The sequence below is a fragment of the Anser brachyrhynchus genome (genome assembly GCF_964034855.1).
Source record: "Anser brachyrhynchus genome assembly, chromosome: 8".
NCBI classification, from domain to species: domain Eukaryota; kingdom Metazoa; phylum Chordata; class Aves; order Anseriformes; family Anatidae; genus Anser; species Anser brachyrhynchus.
Window position 1 is genome coordinate 25,133,361 of NC_137702.1, and position 22,581 is coordinate 25,155,941.

The 22,581-nt window shown below is 36.5% G+C and overlaps 1 protein-coding gene across 1 annotated transcript in view; it reads left to right on the top strand.

Annotated features, from left to right (window-relative positions):
• LOC308198916 (uncharacterized protein) overlaps positions 1–22,581 on the top strand; it is an 802,411-nt gene that overhangs the window by 317,916 nt on the left and 461,914 nt on the right. The window contains exon 7 of the mRNA XM_080602160.1: positions 16,569–16,634. Within this exon, the coding sequence (XP_080458286.1) occupies positions 16,569–16,634 (66 nt within the window). The remainder of the gene's footprint in view (positions 1–16,568; positions 16,635–22,581) is intronic.

A 22,581-nucleotide genomic window follows, 5' to 3' on the forward strand; every position in this document is an offset into this window, starting at 1 on the left:
TTCCTGAAGGGTGTTAGGTTTGACCCATTGAGCTAGTGAAACCCTTCAGAAAAAAATTAACAATGATAAAAGCTTACTAAAATAGCAATTCTGAATAGTCATTTTTCCATTAAATCATACAAATTATGTATATCCTAAGGCCTTGATGTTTTGCTGAGTAACAATATCCACATCTTGAAGGTCAGGAACAAAGTGAAAGGAAATATCAAAATAACATTTACCATTCCATTAATCCCCATGGGTGTCAACATTTAAAAGATACGGTGAAGTGATCAGAAGGAAACAGAATTTATTTAACGTTTCTAAGATGCATCAGTCATAAGATGAATCTGCAGCAGAGAGAAACAACAAAAAAGTTGTTGGCTTTTATTTTGGTGGTGGTGGTATGTTTTTGTTTGTTTGTTTGTTTGTTTCACTGACCTCTAGCATTTAATTTTACAAATCACTGAAAATTAACAGTCAGGAGTTTGAGTAGAATACTATCACAAACGGGTGTCCAAAATGGTGCAGTCAGAAAGCAAAGTTATTTCTGTATAAAGGATTATTTCCCCATATATTTCTCTGTTTTCTCTGGGGGACAAAATAGTGTGGTGCATAGTCCTCACCTGCTCAATAGACCCCCTTGCAAGCTAGCTTCCAGCCTTGCACCTTCTGCCTCCACTGGTAAACCTGGGCCCGGTTCTGCAATGGAGCCATGCCATGCAGCTTTTGAAATAGCATGACTTTTTTGGAAAGCTTCTGGATGTATCATAGGATTTTTGGCTTTTTTCCTCTACAGTTTGTGGTTTTGTTGTTCTGAAAACTGCTGTGCTATCAGTGTTTCCTGAGCTTTTATAAAATTAGTATCAACCTCCCGCCTCCATCTCTGTGTGGCTGGAGGATTAATTGCTGGTCGTTGCTCGTGTACAGAGGGAGTGCCTCTGCCAGCCCAACACTGACCTCTAGTGAGGGACGTCGTAAGTTGCAAGTTCAACATGAATCTGAAGAGACTTGTGGGACACCCGAGGTTGACGATAGAGGAGAGAAAGCGATGCACCTAGCACCGTACCGGGGACCTAATTCTGCCATCAGACTTTTAGAAACTTTTGTATTTGAATGTATAGGAGGTTCAGCCCAAATCGATCAAGTGCATTTTTTTGTTCGTTTTTTGCCTTGAACTGTGTCTATATTTGCTGTTGCCCACTCAACAACTATAATAGAAACACAAAACATTTTCAGTTAGCGTGTTTTCTGTGAGTTTATTATAGTACCTTAGCACATTTTCACTGCTTATCTTTTATATTATGTGGAGAGCAGGAGATGGAAGCAGGACTTAAGATACTTGTTCAGGATTGTGTTAGAACCAGGATTGCTCAGTTCTCACTCCTCTCTTCAAAGTTAATCTATACTTGTTTCTTTCTGAAAACATAGATATGTTTGGTTAGTTGAAATTATAATGCAGAGCTTTGTTCATAGATGCGTGTTCTGAGATCTTGAAATCAATTTACATAAGCTGCTGAATATCAGTAATAAATATCTTTTCATAAAATACTGAATACTAATACTAAACAAACAAACACAAAACAAACAAAAAAAACCACCACCACTGATTTGCTGTAAGGTTTTACAAGAACCAAATAGGTATTGTTTAAGGCCCAAACTTTACATTAACTTCAAAACAATACTGCAGACATTTATAATAATGCTCAAATGCGTGTTTGTCAAGATTTGACCCAGCATAGATATACATTATGAGAACAGCAGCACTTGATTTTAATCTGTATTGTGAAGTATGAAGAAAATCTGGTAGACAGAAGGGGGGTACACAGACACGTTTCATTCAGCAGATGCACACCTCATTGTTAAGTCTCTTCTTTGAATTTCTAAAGGGTGTTAAACCACACAGCAAGAAGTGCAAAAGAGATGTCCATTGTGCATTGGTACTTCTTTATTACTTTCCTGTTAAAGGAAAAAGCCTCAGAACTTAACAGCCGTTCTGAGAGGGCTTTGTTGTACCATGGTATTCATCACTGTATAGGAAAATATTTTTCCAGACTAAAATAGTTTCCTTCTAATTATTGTAAAATGTATTTGATTGGTAAACATTATTTAGAAAGTATTTTGTATGTATAATGATTTATCTTGTCTCTGCCTTGAATTTAGATATATATCATCTTTTCTGATCTGTAAAACGGATGAAAGTGATGCCAAATACTTCCATTAAATGAATTTATTTTTCCTCTTGGAATATGAATGGCAGCTGGTCACTGTATTCCTAAACAGACTGTTTAAGTCAGCAGAAAAGGAAGACAAACAGTCCTAGAGCTGAACAATATAAAACGCATCAAAACAAAAAAGAGAAACACTTGTTCTGTTCTGATTAATGCTCTATTCAGAACTAGTGGTCTGTTTATATCTTATCAATGGCCTGATCTGACCATTTCCATCTCTGGAAATAATGTATGTCCATAGCTTTAAATGAAATTTAAGGTCATTATCTGAAGGAGTAAATATATTCTTCAATCACTAGGTTCAACTTAACCTCCACCTGTATTCCAGATTTAGTCTGGATTCACCCGACCTACAGTCATTTTTCATGAGCGCCTTCCTTATCAAATCATAGTTATGTTGTGGTCACAAGCTGCAATGGTGAAAGATGTCTTCAAGGAAGATTGTGTTTATGAGACCTTTCTTTATCCTCTGGGATAACTAATTTAGGCTGCAGGGTATTTTATTTATTTATTTTATTTATTTTATTTATTTATTTATTTATTTTATTTTTGTATTTTATTTATGTATTTTATTTATTTTATTTATTTTATTTTATTTATTTTATTTACTTTTTATTTTACTTTTTATTTTACTTTTTTACTTTTTTTGTCTGTTCCTTACTAACTGCTCAGAAAGTGAACCTTTGGGAGTGAATTCCATGAGTCATTCTAACACCTGTATTAATTTACATTCATATCCCCTCATGCTTTCCAAGCAGTTGGGTGCTGTATAGACCTATTCAGAAAAAAAAAAAAAAAAAAGTAATGAAATACGGTTTAGTGTTCAAAGGCTTAACGTGCTCTGTACTCAAGGTTTACTAGGTCTTTTAGGCCTTCCACTGAATATGCTTTACACTCTTGAGATATGAGATGTCTTCTTGAAACTGAAATCTCATGCAAGAAACTGTTTCAATGACAGACATTGCGGCATGGTCAGGTCCAACGTTATGTAGTCTCTTACAAATCTTTTCATGATTTCAGAGGGGGCTGTTTTCTGCAGTTTGGGAGAGTGACTCTGAGAGACAAGAGCCATGCTATAAGTCTTTGTTGCATCTAATATGGCTGAATGTTATGCTACATGCACAGTTGTGTGGTGGTGTGGTGGTTTTTTTTGTTTGTTTTAATGACACCCGTTTGCAGGCATCTAATTTCTTATTTGTGGTATACATACATAACAAAGGACCATGGATTGCAAGAGACAGCAGGATCATACATGTCCTTCAGAAATCAGAGTCAGGATTCCAATACATTCATTCTGTTTTGGATACAGCTCTTAAGCATCAAAACCTATATTCAAAACTAATGAAGATGCTTAGGAGTCTAAATCATACTGGCAGCCAGTAGGATATTAGTAATAATCTACTAAGTAATAATCTACTGTTAAGTATTCAAGCAATATTTAAAATGGGCTTAGTTTTCTAATTCACTAAGACACTCATTAACTTTACCAGTTAACGCATTTTTTATGTGCTGTTTTGAAAATAACTTGCTTTGGTGTCTCTAAACTACCCTGTCTTTTATGTGTTTGTGTTATTTTAACTTTCTAATAACATACTAGTGATTTTTTTGTACTTCAGGTATAATGATAGGGTCAATTTTAACTAAGATAGGGTCAATTTTACATGTAAATACAGTTGGTCAGTCCTTAGCTTGCTAATTGACATAACCTCCACACAAATAACTAGCACTTTGCTAGTGTCTGGGCAAGTTTAGTGAACTAATATTCTTGATTCTCCCCTTAATTCTCTTATCTTGCCACTTAAAATTTTGTTTATTTGAAGGTATTTATATTAGGTATGCTTATATGATTATATTTCTCAAAAACAAACAAAAACTATAAATAGTCAGCTACTTTTATGGTATTTGTTTACAACATAGATCTTAATTCAATCCCTGAAGGACTACTTTCTAGAAACACTACATACATTATGGAAGGATACAAATACAAAATCTCGACAAGTCACGTTATTTTGTACTACTCACTGAGCAATAAGGTGAAATAGAAGAATGCCTACAGTTTCCTAGTAGGACAAAAAACATTTCTTTAGAACACTACCACAGGTAATAATATACTGCAATTACATTGCAAAAGTCACCTCAAAAATGCTTTTTTATTTAAGGTTATTTATGATTTATTAATTTGTTAGGACAATCCATTACTTTGCACTTCTTACTGTTCTTCACTCCTAAGTGTACAGAAGAATATTAATCATGAATAAGTTGGAAGCATGCAGAAACATTGGAGACTCCATTTCCTAGATGATTATAGGTTTACATTTTTTTCTGTGTACTTACTCAGTAGTGGATATCCTAGCTTGCCAGGCTTTTCATCTAAGCCCTGTTAGAAAAGAAAGAAAATGAAGGACAAATTCGTCACTTTGAATTTGTTTTTAATAGAATATTTTCAGGAAAGCTAAAATAATATGGATTGAACAGTAGCATTGTACACAGTTTAAATCCTCCTAAAGATAATGAAGGTCAACACAGGACTCAGATAAAAGATACGGATTAGATATTTCGAACATAAAATCCAGTTGATAATGAAATCTATAAATGGAAACCTTTCTGTGTAGTATAATGCTAACACGACATTTTGCTGTATATATAACCTTTAGCTTTTCTGTCAATATTATTGGGCTGCACCAATTTCAGAGATGGCATTAAGCACTGTCAGAATGGAAGGCATGTTTTAATAATAAAGCAATTATTATCTGCTTATGATGTAGGAATGTAATAGGTTTTTAATGTATTGAATTAAACACTATCTGCTTCAATAATTGTGTCGCTAAAATGATGATCTATAATTTATTAAGAATGGAAGAAAAATTGATGTCAAGAATGTAAACTATGCACTGCAGCAAACATTTGTTGCAGAGGCATAGATACTCAACAAATGGACTGAAGCGTCCAAGTATTAACATCAAACTCAGGTTATATGTTTGTTTTAATTTAAGATGTAAGCTTTCAGATTTAAAAAATATAATTGGTCAAACAGCAGCAGCAGAAGCCATATATTAGAGATCGCCTACGCATTATTTGAGTCATTCTGTTCAACAAATTCTTAGAACAGTCCAACAGAACTTTTAATTTCATTTTCAAATGTAAGGCATGATCTCCAAGTAATTAAACAAAATCTTTTCAGGATTCAGTCCAGTCTTGTTGCTTCCTTTTATATTTTGAACTTTGCTTCCAATACATAGTTTGTTGCAGGCCCAATTTTAACTAAGCAACTGGTTGTCTCTACACCTTGTAGCATTCCAAAGTGTGTGAGCACTTCTGCTTGCTAATGTATATTGTGCAACTTGTCTAATCTGTTTTAAGTTTTGTTAAAAACATGCTTAGTAGCAAGAACAAAAATCTCTTGCAATTTTAGTGGCTTTTTAAGAAATCTTGCTTCTGTGTTGCTGACACCTCTGTGAAAACTGTGCAAGCATAGTAACATAAAATATTGTATAAGGGACCAAACTGCAGTGATTAGAGGGGTCAGAAGTCTACATAACCATATATTTGTACGGAACAAACTTCAACGGTGCTGTAAAACCAACATCATGGAGTTTTTTGCTCCTTAAGTAATCCCGGTATAACAATTTTTTTGTGAAAGTAAGATCCAGCCTCAGCAGTGATATGAATCCTTTGCATTGCTGAGAAGTCAGATCAACTTTTGCCTCTCTTTCCAGTCCAAGTTAAGAAAGAGAAAGAATAGTGAGGTATTGCATTTAATAAATACGCACTCTGTACTGATTTTCAGTATTGAAGAAAATACTTAACGAATGATCAAGAAGGCATTAAAGTAACATGCCAAAAGCAAAGATAAACTTGCAACAGAAGACCCTCATCTGCTGGGTGCTCTGATAGCAGTAAAAGTTGTGTAAAGAGCAGTGGAAAGGAAATTGCTTCAAAGGTTTGCACTAATTTTGATTTAGGGAAGCTTTTGCAAAGTTGCAGTATAAAGCTACAGTGACCATTGTTAATTTAACCTCATATTCTTGCTGCTCATTTGGAAAGAATGGATAGCAAACTAAGAATATATGAGAACAGATCCTAGTTTTGTCATCTGAGCTGTGCAAATTTAAGAATGTGTCTGGGCACATCTTCTTGCAAGACGAACCTATGTGATAAGCATCTGCGGGTGTGTCTGCACTGTAATGTACCGGAGAGAAAACCAAGCTAGTGTTAAATGAGTTTCTAATGGGAAGTAGTCTATCTGTGGTGGGATGGTAAATTATCCTCCCAGAGAGCTGGGCTATTACAATAGGCTTCTGCTACCAAAAGCAAGCTGTTGATTATCTGCACAGTGCACTGTGTTGTGCAGCACAGATGGGAAGGAGGCCTCAGTGCTACTTCTGGCCTGGAGTCTGGACTGCAGTGGGAGAACATCTTGTTCTGCCACAAACTCTGTGGCAGCTTTAAGAAAGCCCAGATTTTCTGATCCAGAGTCTTAGATTTAGATAAAACTTCCTGTACAGGATCACTAAAATAAACATCTTGAATTTTTTAGCTGCTGAAAGCTTAGTCCCTCCTGAGTTCATCTGAGCTAAGTTTGAAAAGTACTGTTATTTTGATTCACCGATTAGCTATCTTGTGAAGCAGTTTGGAAGATTAGCCAAGTACTTATGAGAGGTTCTTCAGTGCTCATAACTGCCAATTATTCATCCCTGTCATTAACAAATTCTGTTATCACAAAGTTCATATTTGTAGAAACTGACCTTCCCTGCCCTGAGACTTAGTTCCCAGAGCACTCTGATCCCACAGGCCTTGATTGCCAGCTGTACCAGTTACCGCACTGTAATTCATGCACCAGTTCAAATGTTGTGAAATTCATTTTCAAACTAACCTAGTAGCTGGAGTTCAAATCTACAAAAACACATGCTGTGAGGGCAAAAAAGCAAAAACAATTTTCTTGGATCATGTGCCACTAGATTAGCCAAAAAAAAAAAAAAGTTTATTATCGATTAAGGTGATTTCAGAAAGCCTATTCTTTCTACTTACAGTGAGAGCTGTGCTGGAAATTTCAGTGCAATCAAGCGTGTTGGAATTGACTAAACAGCAAGCATACCTCAAACTGCAATGTTAATAAATCTTCTATATAAAATTACAAATATAAAATGGGAACATTTCAGGAGATACACAAGGAATGCTTTCATAAACCTATGAATTACAATGCAAACAGAATCTAAACCTGTAGCTAATTGGTCATACTAATTTATTTTACTGTTTCTGGAAGGAAGTTTGTTAAATCAGGTTAAGAGTATGTGCACTAAATCTCACTTCTGCAATGACACAGTTAATTTTGTTGCTTTAACCTTAGAGGAGTCATGAAATGCACTTGCCTGAAATATATTCTCTTCAGAGACCAGACAGTAAAGCTTGCTTTTAATCAGAACAATGACTTAATCAGGACTTGCTTCTACTCTGCAAAGACAGCTTTACTATAAGTAGTCTGTGGTAGCCAATTCAGTTCCATCCTTATCAAGAATTTTTATCATAGCCCTTGATTAAATTATATACATCCTGATAAAATGTTTTACTAGTCCCTGCAAAGAACCCTTTCAAGCCTGTGAACATCCTTTCTTCTAAAAAGAGAACTGTCTATCTCCTTCCTTGTTTTCACAGTATCACACAGTATCACAGATTTCTAGGTTGGAAGAGACCTCAAGATCATCGAGTCCAACCTCCGACCTAACACTAAGTACTCCACTAAACCATATCGCTAAGCTCTACATCTAAACGTCTTTTAAAGACCTCCAGGGATGGCGACTCAACCACCTCCCTGGGCAGCCCGTTCCAATGCTTAATAACCCTTTCGGTAAAGAAGTACTTCCTAACATCCAACCTAAAACTCCCCTGTCGCAACTTTCGCCCATTCCCCCTCGTCCTGTCACCAGGCACGTGGGAGAACAGACCAACCCCCACCTCTTTACAGCCTCCTTTAAGGTAACTGTAGAGAGCGATAAGGTCTCTCCTGAGCCTCCTCTTCTCGAGGCTAAACAACCCCAGCTCCCTCAGCCGCTCCTCATAAGACTTGTTCTCCAGACCCCTCACCAGCTTGGTCGCCCTTCTCTGGACTCGCTCGAGCACGTCCATGTCCTTCTTGTAGCGAGGGGCCCAAAACTGAACACAGTACTCGAGGTGCGGCCTCACCAGAGCTGAGTACAGGGGGACAATCACTTCCCTAGACCTGCTGGCCACACTGCTTCTTATACAGGCCAGGATGCTGTTGGCCTTCTTGGCCACCTGAGCACACTGCTGGCTCATATTCAGCCGACTATCAACCAATACTCCCAGGTCCTTCTCTGCCAGGCAGCTTTCCAGCCACTCATCTCCCAGCCTGTAGCTCTGCTTGGGGTTGTTACACCCCAGATGCAGGACCCGGCACTTGGCCTTGTTGAACTTCATGCAGTTGACCTCAGCCCATCGGTCCAGCCTATCCAGATCCTCCTGCAGAGCCTTCCTGCCCTCAAGCAGATCGACACACGCACCTAACTTGGTGTCATCTGCAAACTTACTGAGGGTGCGCTGGACGCCCTCATCCAGGTCATCGATAAAGATATTGAAGAGGACCGGCCCCACTACCGAGCCCTGGGGGACACCAACCGGTATTGCCGCTAAAGACTGAGGCAAAGGCGGCATTAAGCACCTCAGCCTTTTCCTCATCCTTAGTAGCTAGGTTTTCCCTCGCATTTTAATTGACTTCTTTAGCTATGAAACGTTTACTCTAGAAATTATATAGTGCCCTAAGTGCATTCTCCTTCCTTAAATGCTAAAATATGGAATTTTAGAAAGTGCAGTCTGAAATACCATGTTTTTCAGAGGAGGAAGGATTTACAGCCTCCTTATGAGGTAGAGAGCAGAGCTCATAGCAACACAAAATCCAAGGATTCACAGTAAAACGGTTCCTAAACATGAATAGAGGAGATTCATATGATTAAATGATTAAAGATGAGAGAAGGGTGTTTACTTTGAAGAAAAAAGTGCAGGAAAAAAAATACAAAGGTAAGTAACGCCATAGAGAAGATAATTGTTCTGTACCATTGATCTTGATTTCCAGAACGGAAAAAGGGCTTAATGAACTTTATAAAGGAACATGTTTTAAATGATAAATATAAATACTTTTTCTGAAGGAAAAAAATAATTGAATAGTAGTTTTGGGGATTGTCATATAGTTAAGAGACATAAGTAAATGTCAAAAAGCCTGCAAGGCTGAGTGGTGTCATTTGTGAATGATTCAGGTTTTTTTTGTTGTTGTTGTTGTTTTCATCTGGGATATTCACCTTTAGATTTATAGATAAAAATCAACCATTTGCTGGCATAGCTTTCTTTTTATTATTATTATTTTTTCCCCTGCTGAAGTGTCACTATTGGAGGCAAAGTCACAGCATGTTGTTTTGTTTTGGAAAATAATCTTTGTGTTCCAAAGATATCCCTGTGGCATCCCTGCCAAGAAATGATTTCTCTGTGAGAATACAGCTTGATTGGTTAGCAAATAAAAGGAAAGATGCAAAGGACATATCACAGCCCTTTTTCATCTTAAAATTTTCACCTGTTCATGTGCTAAAGATCTAGGCATCCCTACTGATTTTTGTCTGTTCCTTGATATTTACTAGGCATCTTGGATCCAAGCACATGCACAATAAATCACTGTGCAGATGCTTATTCCAAGGTCAACTGAAGGTAGCAGAGTAAGCTTCAACTGCACAATGTATGAGTTCTGGAGACAATACCTGAGTGGCAAAGACTTTTATCTGTAATGCGGTCAAATTAAAAGCAACATACTACAGACAAATCAAAGAGATGATTCCCAACTGACAGCTCTTGCTGTGGCCAACTTGAACTTTAGCTGCAGTGCTGTTAAAAACAAATAAAAAACACAAGTAGGATATTATAATAACAGTACATTTTTTCCTGTCTCTAAGATGAATTTATTTTTTATCAAACTAGTAAAGTATATTTAAACTTGGACTGATTATAGAAAAAATGTCTATTATACAAAAGTCAGAAACAAAAAGTAAAAGCAGTTCTATAATCTTCAGTATAGTGGTTGTTGTTGCTCCCTCTATACTTCAGTGCAGACCTTTGTCAGAAACACGGGAATTTGGTTTAGAAAAGAAGGCATATTAGTAAGAATTTAAATGACTCAGGCTTTAAAGTGGATATACTTAAATAAAGTATTAAATTTAATTAAAGCTGATGTTATTACTAGCTGCTATAATTCCATTTGTTAGCAGGAAAACATTAAGGAACTTTATATAGCCAGACTGAGCACAAGTTTTATGTGATTACTCTACATGCATGTTTAAAGAATACAACCAGAATCACACATTAAACAGTGGAACGTTGTATGCTATGTATGCTGGGACAGGTGAAGCAAGACAAGACAGCCCTCTTCTGCTTCAGAAGCAAAGCTTAGGTATCATGATGAGGCAGCAGACACTGCAGAAATTCAGAATATGACTGAGGAGGAGGAGCTGTGCAGCCTTGCAGCATTGCTCTGCACGTGGCTCCAGAGTGCTTGCTGACCTCCCTAGTGCTTATGAGAGAATAAGTAAAGTTTCCTTAACATGTGTTCATTTTCCTTTGTGTGTAAATCTCTCTTTGAAATATTTTTTCCTCTGCAAGTAGGAACGCAGTGTTTAAAAAGAAAAAGTTAGACTTGAAATACTCCTGATATGCCTGCTAGGATTCAGTAGCTAATGGTCCTAATAATAATAATAATACATTCTTTTCTAATTCTAGGCTTTCTGCAATGTAAAAAAAATAAAAATAAAAGAGAGAGAGAGAGACAAAAGTTACATGCTAGGTCTGTTCCATGGAAGAATGTGAAATTTTGAATCAAGTATTTTTTTCAGAACAAAGAAACCTTATTTTATTGCTTTTTTTTTTTTTTTATTCCCCCACTCAGAACTTCTGGAAGGAAATGAATTTAAAGTCTTTTGAAGTTCTTTAAAGAAACTGAGAATAAGTACCCAGTTGCCAAGGTTTCTGTCTCAGTCATAGTGTCCAGCTCTCAGATCTAGCAGACTGATAAAAATCAACAAATTTTATAGAATCATAGAATCATTAAGGTTGGAAAAGATCTTCAAGACCATCTGGTCCAACCATCACCCTACTACCAATGTCACCCACTAAACCATGACCAGGGCCTTGAAGTCCTTCTTGTATTGAGGTGCCCAAAACTGAACACAGCACTTGAGGTGCGGACAATCACCTCCCTGGTCCTACTGGCTGCACTATTCCTGACACAAACCAGGATGTCGTTGGCCTTCTTGGCCACCTGGGCAAACTGCCGGCTCATGTTCAGGCTCATGTTCGTTGACCAGCACCCCCAGATCCTTTTCCACTGCACAGCTTTTCAGCCACTCTGCCCCAAGCCTGTAGTGCTGCATGAGGTTGTGACAAAAGCGCAGGACCCAGCACTTAGCTAAGTTGAACCTCAGTCATGGCTGTACTGAGAGCTTTATAGCTTTGGAAGATTCTAGGCTGTGAAGCCAAGAGCAGATCCTACAATCCTTGCTATAGATGAGACTATGGGATTTAGTGAGTTTGCACCTGCAAACTATCAGCGCTAGCAAATATCAGAAATTCTCTCAGAGCTCTCGTTTTCTAAATTTTTACATGAAGCTTCCACAGCTTCCAGGCAGCATGAAAGTTTTGAAGCCTTGTGGTCAGTCTTCTGAAGGCTGGGACAGAAGGTGGAGTTGCATTGTGCTATAGATCTATGAAGAAATGGTGTCCTCTAGATCAAATTGTCTTTTGGATAGGGCCATTCAAGAGCTCAGGTCCATACTCGATGCACTTCTGCCCCAATGGGGGTGTGAGGGACCTAACCAGTGATCATTCTGTGATTCAACACATGCAGAGGGCATGTTCAGTCACTGTTGTCAGTTACTGATCACACGTTTATTACTCTGTCTTGCGTAGATATTAATTTTGATGCTCATGCACTTGTGTTTTTTAAATCAATTTACATGAAAATAATTTTTCAAATAGATGTTTCAAATACTACCAGCATGCTTCTAATTACCAACACATTAGTGGCATCCCACTGAAACAAATATATAAAAGTTGATTCATGTTTTTCTTAGAAGTTTACATGCTAGGCTCCATAGTTTGGTAGAGAAACTGTTTGGGCTTTCAAATCCTTACAGTGATATTTTTTAAACAGGTAATCAGATGAGCTTCAAGGCTACATGAACTGAAAACTCTGTAAAGTGCTTACAAAATGAATATTATTCGTGAAATCAATTGTGGTACAATAGCTGTTACAGGTCTCATTTGAATATCTTTGAAGCTGATAGAATTTGCATATAAATTTATATTCTTAAAAAGTAGTGTGAGAACTGATTTTAGAACTTAAAATATATTTCAATAATATTTCTTAAAGTATTGTACATTTTTGGGGATCCTATGAAAAATTTGACTCAATTTAAATGTATTAGCCTATAAAGTTAAGCAAATACAATGCAAGTATTAATAAACCACTGTTCCTTATTTACTACAGTTCTTGCCTTTGAGGATGCAAGGGTTTTCGTTTCTTTCACAAGTTTTTTGAGTCATGTTTGCCATTAGCACATGAGAGGAATTACATATTTCACACTCAGTATATGACTGTTAAAATACCTGCCTTATAACCCAAGCTTTTGTTGCAGAATTTGTCACTTATGTCACAAATATTCTGTCAGAGCAAAAAGGTAGCAATTAAATTTGAAAGGCAATCCTATCCATACATTCCAGTTAATCCCCACCATAAATATAGATAGAGGGGCTCCTTGGGCCTGTAATCACCTAAGGGGTGTGAAACAGAAAGCCTAAGATCAATATAAAAATGTTCTAATCTTCTATGGTAATAGTCCCCATTTAGTAAATTTGTATTATAAGTGGTGTTGGCGTGGGACGATACTTTCTGCCAGGGGACATTGGACATGGTAGCACTAAATGGGGGTGGGAGCATTGACTAGAGCAGCTTTTCATGGGGTCCAGCTACACAGGGCTCATCAGAATTGTACAATTTCTTGTTGCCTGAGTGGTGCAGGTGACTTTCCCTGGAACTGCATGCCCTTCTGCAAATAAGCATTGCTGCATGGAGTCTTCAGCACCCAAAAGGCAGTCTATCTTTTCTGCACAACATGGCTCCTCAATAATGCAGTTGTTAACACAAGTAATATTTTCTGCAGATACTTGTTTTTAACATACTCTGTTATGAGTCACTTTGCTTGGTATTTTAGATCTCGACTGTAGCTTTCTATTAATAGTTGATTTCCCTGAAGGCATTAACTGTTTCTAAAGACCTTTCTCGCTCTTAACACCATTCGTACACTTTACAGAAATATGTTTTTTCTTTGTATTTCTATTTGAAAAGAGCTCCACGCTAAAATATAAAACCACCAAGAATAGTAAAAAGTATTCATTCTGATAAATGTTTCTCCAATTGAAAGTCATGATGATACGAGATTTCATATTCTCTTCTTTTCTTTTTCTAGTCATATTCTTTTAGATGCAAATTAAAAAAAAAAAAACAAACCTCCAAGGACTACTCAGTAGTTGGCCTTTTAATATTTTTTACCTTTTTTTTTTTCTTTTTCCTGCCACTATTAACTCTTACATGTCAGCAGCTCTTGCTTGAAAAGATATCACTAACATGTATTGTCATAATTAGGAGACAGCTTTAGACTGATCGGTATATTTATCTAAAGGTGTGCTAGCACTTTCTGATGAAATATAAACCAGACTGACTGACTCATGCTTTGTCATCCTCAGAAGCCTGACTCTTATTTTATTAATCCACATGAGAAAATATATTAGATAGGAGTGGATAGAAAGTGTAATAAATTTGCTGAATTCACTTTAATAGATGTAGCTGTCTTTAGAGAGCAGGGTGGTGAATGTGAACAGTAAAAATCAGAGAAGCTTTGTATATGGAATATAAGGAAATCATTCTTTGAAATTATGATACATGGTATGATAACTTATATTTCTTAGTCTGAATAATTATATAAAGTAATGCAGGTTGTCCCCACTCAGTAATAGAGGTACTCATATTCCTGAATGTACAAATCATTACTTACTTGCAATGGAGCAGTTAAGAGTAGAGAAGACAGTTTTATATTCTTTCCCTGATTTTGTGTTCCTGCTTAAAATACTATCCCTCATAAGTATTGTACTCTGTCATATATACAAAAAAGCAAAGACACAGGAAAGCTGACCAGCAGCTATCTCTGATCCCAGAGATTTAATGAAAATAGTTCTGTTTAAAAATGTGACAACCTTTCTCACATATTTTTGAAGACATCTGTCATGGCATACCTCCTCAATTCATAAAACACGAAGGAAGCTCTATGGGCAGCTGCAATTAGAAATCCAAGAAGAAATTCAAAAGCTTCTGGACTGATGACAGGAAATATGTCTACAAACAAATCAGCCTTTGCCTTGCTATGCTCAGAGTCATTGCAGGGAGAGAAAACGAACAATGAAATGCAGGGAAATTAGTTTCTGTCTTCATAATGCCCTAAGTATCTTCCTGTGAAATATCTTCTGAAAGCAATTCTACAACAATATTAAGGTAGAAAACAGGGTTTTGTATCGGTGTATGCATGCCTATGACCCAAAAAAGCAATCTGTTTTGAATATATTTATAAGAAAACATAAGAGGGGTTGTGCCAAGTTGTAAAATAAATGAATAAATCACTCTGAATTCAGACTATTTTGATGTGCGCTCACACAATTTGAAATGCACAAACTTGTTTGTTAAGAAGGCACTGCCCATAAATGACTAGAACAGCTAGGGCTCCTTGTTGCCCGGTAGACATGAGGTCAGCAGCTAGATCATCAACAAGGGAATAGCATAGGGATGGATTTAATAAGTGTGCCTGATGGTAGACAGGAGAAATGGGAGTGTGAATGCAAGCTGGAGATCTAAACTTGTTCCTTTCAATTAAGTTAGTTTGTTCTTTTCAATTGAGTTAAGAAACACATACAATCTGTTAGAACATCTCTGGTGAGAGTGTAATATCATTAAGTGCAGTAATTTAATCACTTGTGGTCATCTGAACGACCCTAAGTTTATCCTTCAGGCAGCTCCATGGACTTCAGTGGAACTACTCCAGGGATGAATTAAGCCCCATGCCCAGAGAAATAAAACAACACCTTTTACATATGTTTGCTCAAATTGTGCTGATTGGACTAGGTGATCTTGGAGGTCTCTTCCAACCTAGATTATTCTGTGATTCTGTGATAACAGAAGATAACAAAATTCTATTTTTTTTTTATCTAAGTAAAGTCACCACCTGTTTTAAAGTTACCACCTGATTTTTTTGTCTAGGTGTTGGGTCATACAACTGCTGACAGCACTAGACTATTTTATTGTCCACTGCCATAATGTTTTCTGTCTGTCACAACTGATAGTGTAGATCCTTCTTCTTTCAGTGCTTAAACAGTCCTGTCTCATACTGGTTTCTGGAAGAGCTGTCCCTGTGCAAGCGTTTACCCCTACTAGGAGAGGGATCCACTGCAGGTTTTTGCCACATCTGCTCCTTTCCCCCTGAAGGAGAGATGCACCTGCAGTGCCCAGAGAGGACCAGTTCTCACCTCTTCTGCAGAGTGCTGATGCTGTACCATTGACCTTAAGTCTCACACATGGTCAGTCTCAGTTTCTGAGATGCTTAGCAGACAAATTGGGCTTACTGATATGATTCATTCCCCATGTTCCACTTTCATATTTTTGTTCTTTAATCGTATCCCTAAATTTTAAAAGCAACTTTTTCTCATAGAAAAAATAGATTCTGTATTTATTATTTTTAAGGGGAAAACTGTCTTTCAAAATAAGTAGTTACTTATTTGGAATTCCCTTACTTCCTTTATTTTAATGGTAGTCTAATGGACTACCATTAACATAAAATATTGAATTTAAAAATAATTAATATATTTATGGAGTTAATCTGAATATATTGCACACTAATATTTATTTATTTAGTTAGTTATAGGTCCAAATTATGTTTAAAAAAGGACAAACCTGAAATAAATTGTTGGCCTTTACCCATCTACAGAATTCGCTCATATCTCTTTTAGGACAAAGAAAAACACTGAAACAGTTCTTAACAGTAAATTTTATGATTTTTTTTATTGAGCTTATACATTTTTCTGGTTTTAAGTGTCATAAAGAGAAGGGATTAAGAAAGGTGTTTTCTCAAAGAAACATGATACAGTCCTTTACTTTCTCAGGGTCATTACTGTATAATGCTATTCTTAAACAGTAATGTAGTCTGTTTCAGAGTTATTGAAGGAACAGTATACCACGTAATACAGAAGGTGTTGTTTTCTTTTCAGGTTAACATCATTGTGTTGGATAAAGAAAAATTTCCTAGGGAGATGCAAGCCTAGATTTTCACATATGTGAGTATATGAAATAATATCATGTTTTACGAATAGCCATTTGAAATAAGTACAGACTTTGATGCTTCTTACTGAGTGAAAATGGCAGTCTGGAAAATATAAATGAGATTCTAGTTGTGAAATCTAAATTCCTTTAGTGAAGTAAATTAATATTACATTAACAAGCAGGTTCCCTGAAGCCAAAATGGCCAGAACAGAGTTGCTTGCATTCAGATAACTAAAGAAATGTGTTACTGTTTCCTTTTAAAATAATGTTTCATTTTAAAATCATATGTCTCAAAAATTTAGGAACTTGAGAAAATGTGGCTTCTCTTGTGCAATATTTTGGCTGCTTGTGAGGAGTCCTTATTTAGCTAGTAGGGAAATCAGCCACCATTATTCTGTACATAAAGAGCAGTGGCAAATTCAGTTTCAAATGTGAAGCATCTTGCTTTGGGAATTAAGCCTCAGTATGTAAGATGCTTTGAAAAAAATATTTTTTTGTAGTAATTTTAAAAAATAAAATAATCATATTCTTTTTTTTTCACTGGAAAAGCCTGGGTGATGTCACTGTTGTCCTCACCTAAGATTCCTGACCCTGAGAAATACATAGGATTGTTATTTCAACTAGCGTTCTGCTGTTCATACTGCTGGCTTTGTGAGTTGTAGAAAGCCATGCAAAAATAAAAATAATCCAGTATGGAGAACAGGGAAGGGCATTGGTTTGTTGCTTATTCATGTTTTAATCTTGAGTCAAGCTGGCTTCATTTACACCATTCCCTGGCTGGATATATTGTCATTTCAGTAACGGTGATTTCAGAGGGGAAGGACTGGAATGTGTAGCTTGAAGTTCATGCATTACAAGACTGAGAATTGTTGAAAAAATAGCTTCAGAAAATGCACATGATTTCAGCCGTAGACAAGGTTTTTCATGCCGGTTTCTTGTTTAACTGGGTTTGAATAATGTTTTAATTCTGGGCAAAACCAATAATTGTTATAATTATTGTTGTCTTTTGATAAAGATTTTCTTTTGCTTGCAAATCATTTGTATAGACAAGGCCCATTTTGAAAAAGTGAGGAATTTCCCTAAGTTACATTTTATCAATTTGAGAAAGGAGACTGCTGAAGCAATGCTGGGGAAGAATTTGTAAAGGCAAGAGCAGCAGTGCTGTAGGATATATGTTCACTAGCAGCATTAGGGAGGTCGGAGACCACCAGAGGAAATTATGAAATGGTAGACTTGAAAGTAAATAAATCCATTCTGAAGTTTTTCAAGCAGGTTTCTATGTAATTCAACCCTAAATCTCTTTTAAAATGATTACATAAATTACTCGTTTGTACTAAGTATTTTGCCTGTCCCATTCTCTCAAGTAATGATAGAAATAAGCAAGGGTCTCTTCAGACCTCTGAAATGCTACTAAATGAAGAAAAAACATGTTGCTATGTAATAATGGTATTAAGCTTCTCATAGGTAATAGTAAAGGTGAACATCTTAAGATACAGCAACACCAAAACTATAAAACTCTAATCTTATATATGAGATTGTAGTTAATAAATAAATAAATAAAGGGGGGGGGGGGGGGGGGTAAGACTGGCAGAAAGTGCCCTGAGAGGAGAATAGAAAAGTACTGGTTGAATAGTTGAACTGAATCTGTATGCCATCTGTATAAAATACCCTGGGCAGATATGCCAGCATCCAATACAGCATTTTCAGGGAGCAGCTTTTGGAATGTGTTCCATTTCTTCTAACTTATCGGATGAAACTTTTATATGGAAATAGTTGGAAAGTTTACATTCTGCTAAAAGAATGAAATTTGACTTTGGGAAATATAGTATCAATTCTTGATAGATTGAAGTCAGTCTATTCAGTGCCCAGAGCACTGGTTGATGGAAATTTAGTGAGTTGTTGGACTACAGCTAAACAATTCCATTTATTCTATTCCTGTCTTAACAAACAATCCTGCTAAAAAGCAGTTTTTAAAAAAAGGTCTTTGGAGGTAATGATAGTGACTGAAACAATAACCTTAATGCTCCAGAAAAGTGGTAATGAACCTTGTAGAATTCAGCATTTGGTAGAAAAGACCACGTAAGTGCAGATTTTAGAAAACTTACTAAAAATAATTAATAGAGTTGAACAACAGTTAAGATCCCTTTATGATTTCAAGGCCAAATCAGACAGCAGTATACCAACATGAAGAATACTGGTTATTTAATATATGATTTAACAAAAACAGCTTTTAAAAAACAAAGTCAATGTACAGCATGCCAATCAATGCTGCTAGCAGTGCAGTAGTCCAGCTTCTGTCTCATATATTTCTGTTAACTTAAATAGAATCATAGAATCATAGAATATCCTGAGTTGGAAGGGACCCTTAAGGATCATCAAGTCCAACTCTTGATACCGCACAGGTCTACCCAAAAGTTCAGACCATGTGACTAAGTGCACAGTCCAATCTCTTCTTAAATTCAGACAGGCTTGGTGCAGTGACCACTTCCCCGGGGAGCCTGTTCCAGTGTGCAACCACCCTCTCTGTGAAGAACCCCCTCCTGATGTCGAGCCTAAATTTCCCCTGCCTCAGCTTAACCCCGTTCCCGCGGGTCCTGTCACTGCTGTTAATGGAGAAAAGGTCTCCTGCCTCTCGACACCCCCTTACGAGGAAGTTGTAGACTGTGATGAGGTCTCCCCTCAGCCTCCTCTTCTCCAGGCTGAGAGATATAGGAGAAAATAGGAGAGTTGCAGTTCACACAGCAGGAAAGGCAGGTTGTTCTATAACTGGGACTCCATTTTTCTAAGAAACTGACCATAATAATCAGTCAGGCAAAGTTGCCATGGCACATTGAGGACAGGAATCTGTGAAAACTGAACAACTTGTTCCATTCAGATTTTTTTTTTTTTTTTTTGTGTGTCCAACTAAACTAACCTGTGTTACTGTGGGAAGGAAATGCATTTTGGAATTGATAAAGACAGTCTTGGTTACTATACTATAGGGCAGGAGTGACTCTGCCATTGAGATTTGAAAGGCAAGGTAAGAGATGCAGTTGCATTCTGCTAAGTGTGTTAAAGACTTACTGTGTATTCATGAAAACACTGAATTGTTAAGCAGAGCAAAAGCAAATACTGCTCTATATCAAATTCCCACGTTGATTTTGCTAAGAGAGGAAAGAAGCAGTTTGTACATATCGAAGGTGAAAATCTGAAAAGACTTTTTATATACTTTATAGTACATAAAAAATAATTTTAGTTTTTTTCTAAAGGGGGTGCAAGCATACTGCAGATGTGAACATAAAAATATAATGAATAGAGCAGAGAGGTCAGTAGATCTGAAGATAAATAGTACAATAAGGGTCACTACAGTCTACCTGAACAATTAAAATTTATTCATGTGCAGACTGGAGTTCTAGAGCTTCTATATTCTGTACACTTATAAACAGCACTACAGCTACAAGCAATAGCAGCTATGTGCTGTATTGAAGTATTGAAAATACTGTAACAGCTACTTGATGAAGTAAAATGAAACTGAATCCTTGTCCTGTATTGCAAAGTGTTGTCTATGCATAGATGAGTAGATGTGAGGCAACGTAGAACTGAGTTCATATATCTATGCTACATGGATCCACAAGGTGAACATGATGTCCACTGATCCTCAGGCAGTTACAAAAGTGCTTCTCAAGGAGATCCCTCCAAACAAACCAATTGTATGGTATTTAATTCTGGTATTGTATTTATAGTATTTAATTTTGGTCCATCTCTCTCTTCTGGTTCCTAATGCACTGAATGCAGGACCTCTGTGGTTTTTTTTGTTTGTTTGTTTTGTTTTTTTCTTCCTTGAAATACCATCATTTATCACGTCGCTTTTTCTTTTTCTTCACCTAAGTCATTTAGGTCTTGTAGCCTAATATTGAACAAAATATAACTACTTTCTTTCAAACCATTACCTCTGGAAAAAATCATTTACACATTCTTATTTCCTCCTGAATACTTTTCAAATTACTTAAATGAAGTTCAGGGAGTCTTAGACATTTGAAGAATTACAAAAAGATATTACAGGGATTATAATTGCAGTGGAAATTAAACCATGCATCTCTTGACTGTCTGCAGGAAAGTGGTTGAGACTGATCTGGTTGAGCTATATATAGTTAAACTGCTTTAATTATCAAGCTACAGGAAATTCTATAGTTAGTGAGAAATCTTTTTTCCAAGACAAAGATTGACTTTGCACTATAGTGGTTAGATCACTTCCCTGAGCTGGAGGAAACAAGATTTCCATCCTTGTTCCAATGAATATTTATACAAAACGAGACACCATCAACAGCATTGAATTTAATATTTTCCATTTTGGGATATGCTTGTTTGTGTGCACTTGAAGATAAGTGCATTCCTGTAACTTGCAAAGGGAGAAGAGTAACTGAAATGGTACAGGGTTACAGAGTATCTAAGTTTTGACTTGCATACCAAGTGACAAGCACATATATCTTTTTGTGAATCTAAGATTAGTGACAGAAATTCAAGCCCTAAATTTCCTGCTGGAGAACTTAGGAGTCTAAATCACACTTACCTGAAAAGAAAACGAGGAGGTAAAATTTCTTGAAGATGGTACTTACTGTGTAAACTGCATTACATTTGCATAATAGTCTACCTGCATAATAACTTACCTTGAAGTAAATTTCTTGTCTAGGCATGAGACTAGAAAAGAGGTGCAAAGATGGTGACTTAGAATGTTTGAGAAATGACCACATTTAAAGGATTTTTTTAAACAAAATTGTAAATGTCCTGAACTTAGATTTTGTTAAAATGTATTCAGAATCACAAATCATTGCTCCCATAGGTATTTATTTAGAAACAGTTGTGCTGCTGTCATGCTAAGGAAAGCTATGAGAAATAAAAGAGTGCAGACACATATACCTAGCATTTCAACAGTCAGTGCTTTATCTTGCTATAAAGGAAGATAACATGAAATATGATTTTATATGAAGGCTTAACATCACTTCAAATGAGGGACATACACTTATTCAGAAGTTTGGGAATGCATAAAGTAGGTAATCAGTAATCAAACTTCAGTAGGTACTCCATATAGTTAGAATAAAGGAAAAGGTTAAAAAGTTATATTCGGTGGTATGTAAGACTGCTGCTTGTACCTTGCCTTTCAAACCTTGCCTTTCTTAAGCAGCTTCACAGAATCTGTGGTAGTAGCAATATAAACCTTATTTTACAATAAAATAAATAAATAGATCATAAGGGATTTTTTCTCTGCATATGGTTTGCCAGAGGAACTTTGTCTCAGTAAATGGCCCACAGTTTTTTTTTTTTGTTTGTTTGTTTTTCTCAGAAATTTGATATGTTGTAAAGTCTAAATGCAGTCAAGTATGACAAAGTTGCTTCATTTCATGAAATGTCAAATGGAGCAGTGGAACTTTTTTTTTTTTTTTCAAACCATTAACCAATCTTACTAGTTATAAGTTATCAGAAAACTGGAATTTGTTTGGTTCCTTATTTCCTTTTTATTTATTTATTTATTTAGGCTTATAAAAACAAATAACACCTATGTATTTCACAAATGAAACATTTGGTTGGTGGTTTTAGATAGACTGAGAAATCCCGAGGCTTGTGCTGTTAGCTTAACAGGAAGGCTGTGGCCTATTGCAAGCAGTGGTAAGTAACACTGTATTTACTGAATTAGGAGGCTACAGCTAGTTAGAAGTTCCAAGTTTCCTTTTATGGCTGGAATCTCAAAATACTGGCTTGCTTGTTATAGCTCAGACCTTTGTGGAGTCAATGACAAAATTCTCACTTGCACAGAGGAGAAGAGGTGGTTTTCTTCCCTTTGTCCACTTGTGCAATTTGGAAGATGCTCAAGAATGTGAAATTCTGATTCAGGCAAAGTGGAAGCTGAGCTGAGAGCAAGTATAATGAGCAAGTGTGTCAGACAAGTCATTTCTTACAAAGCTCAGAAGAGTTTGTTTTTCCTAC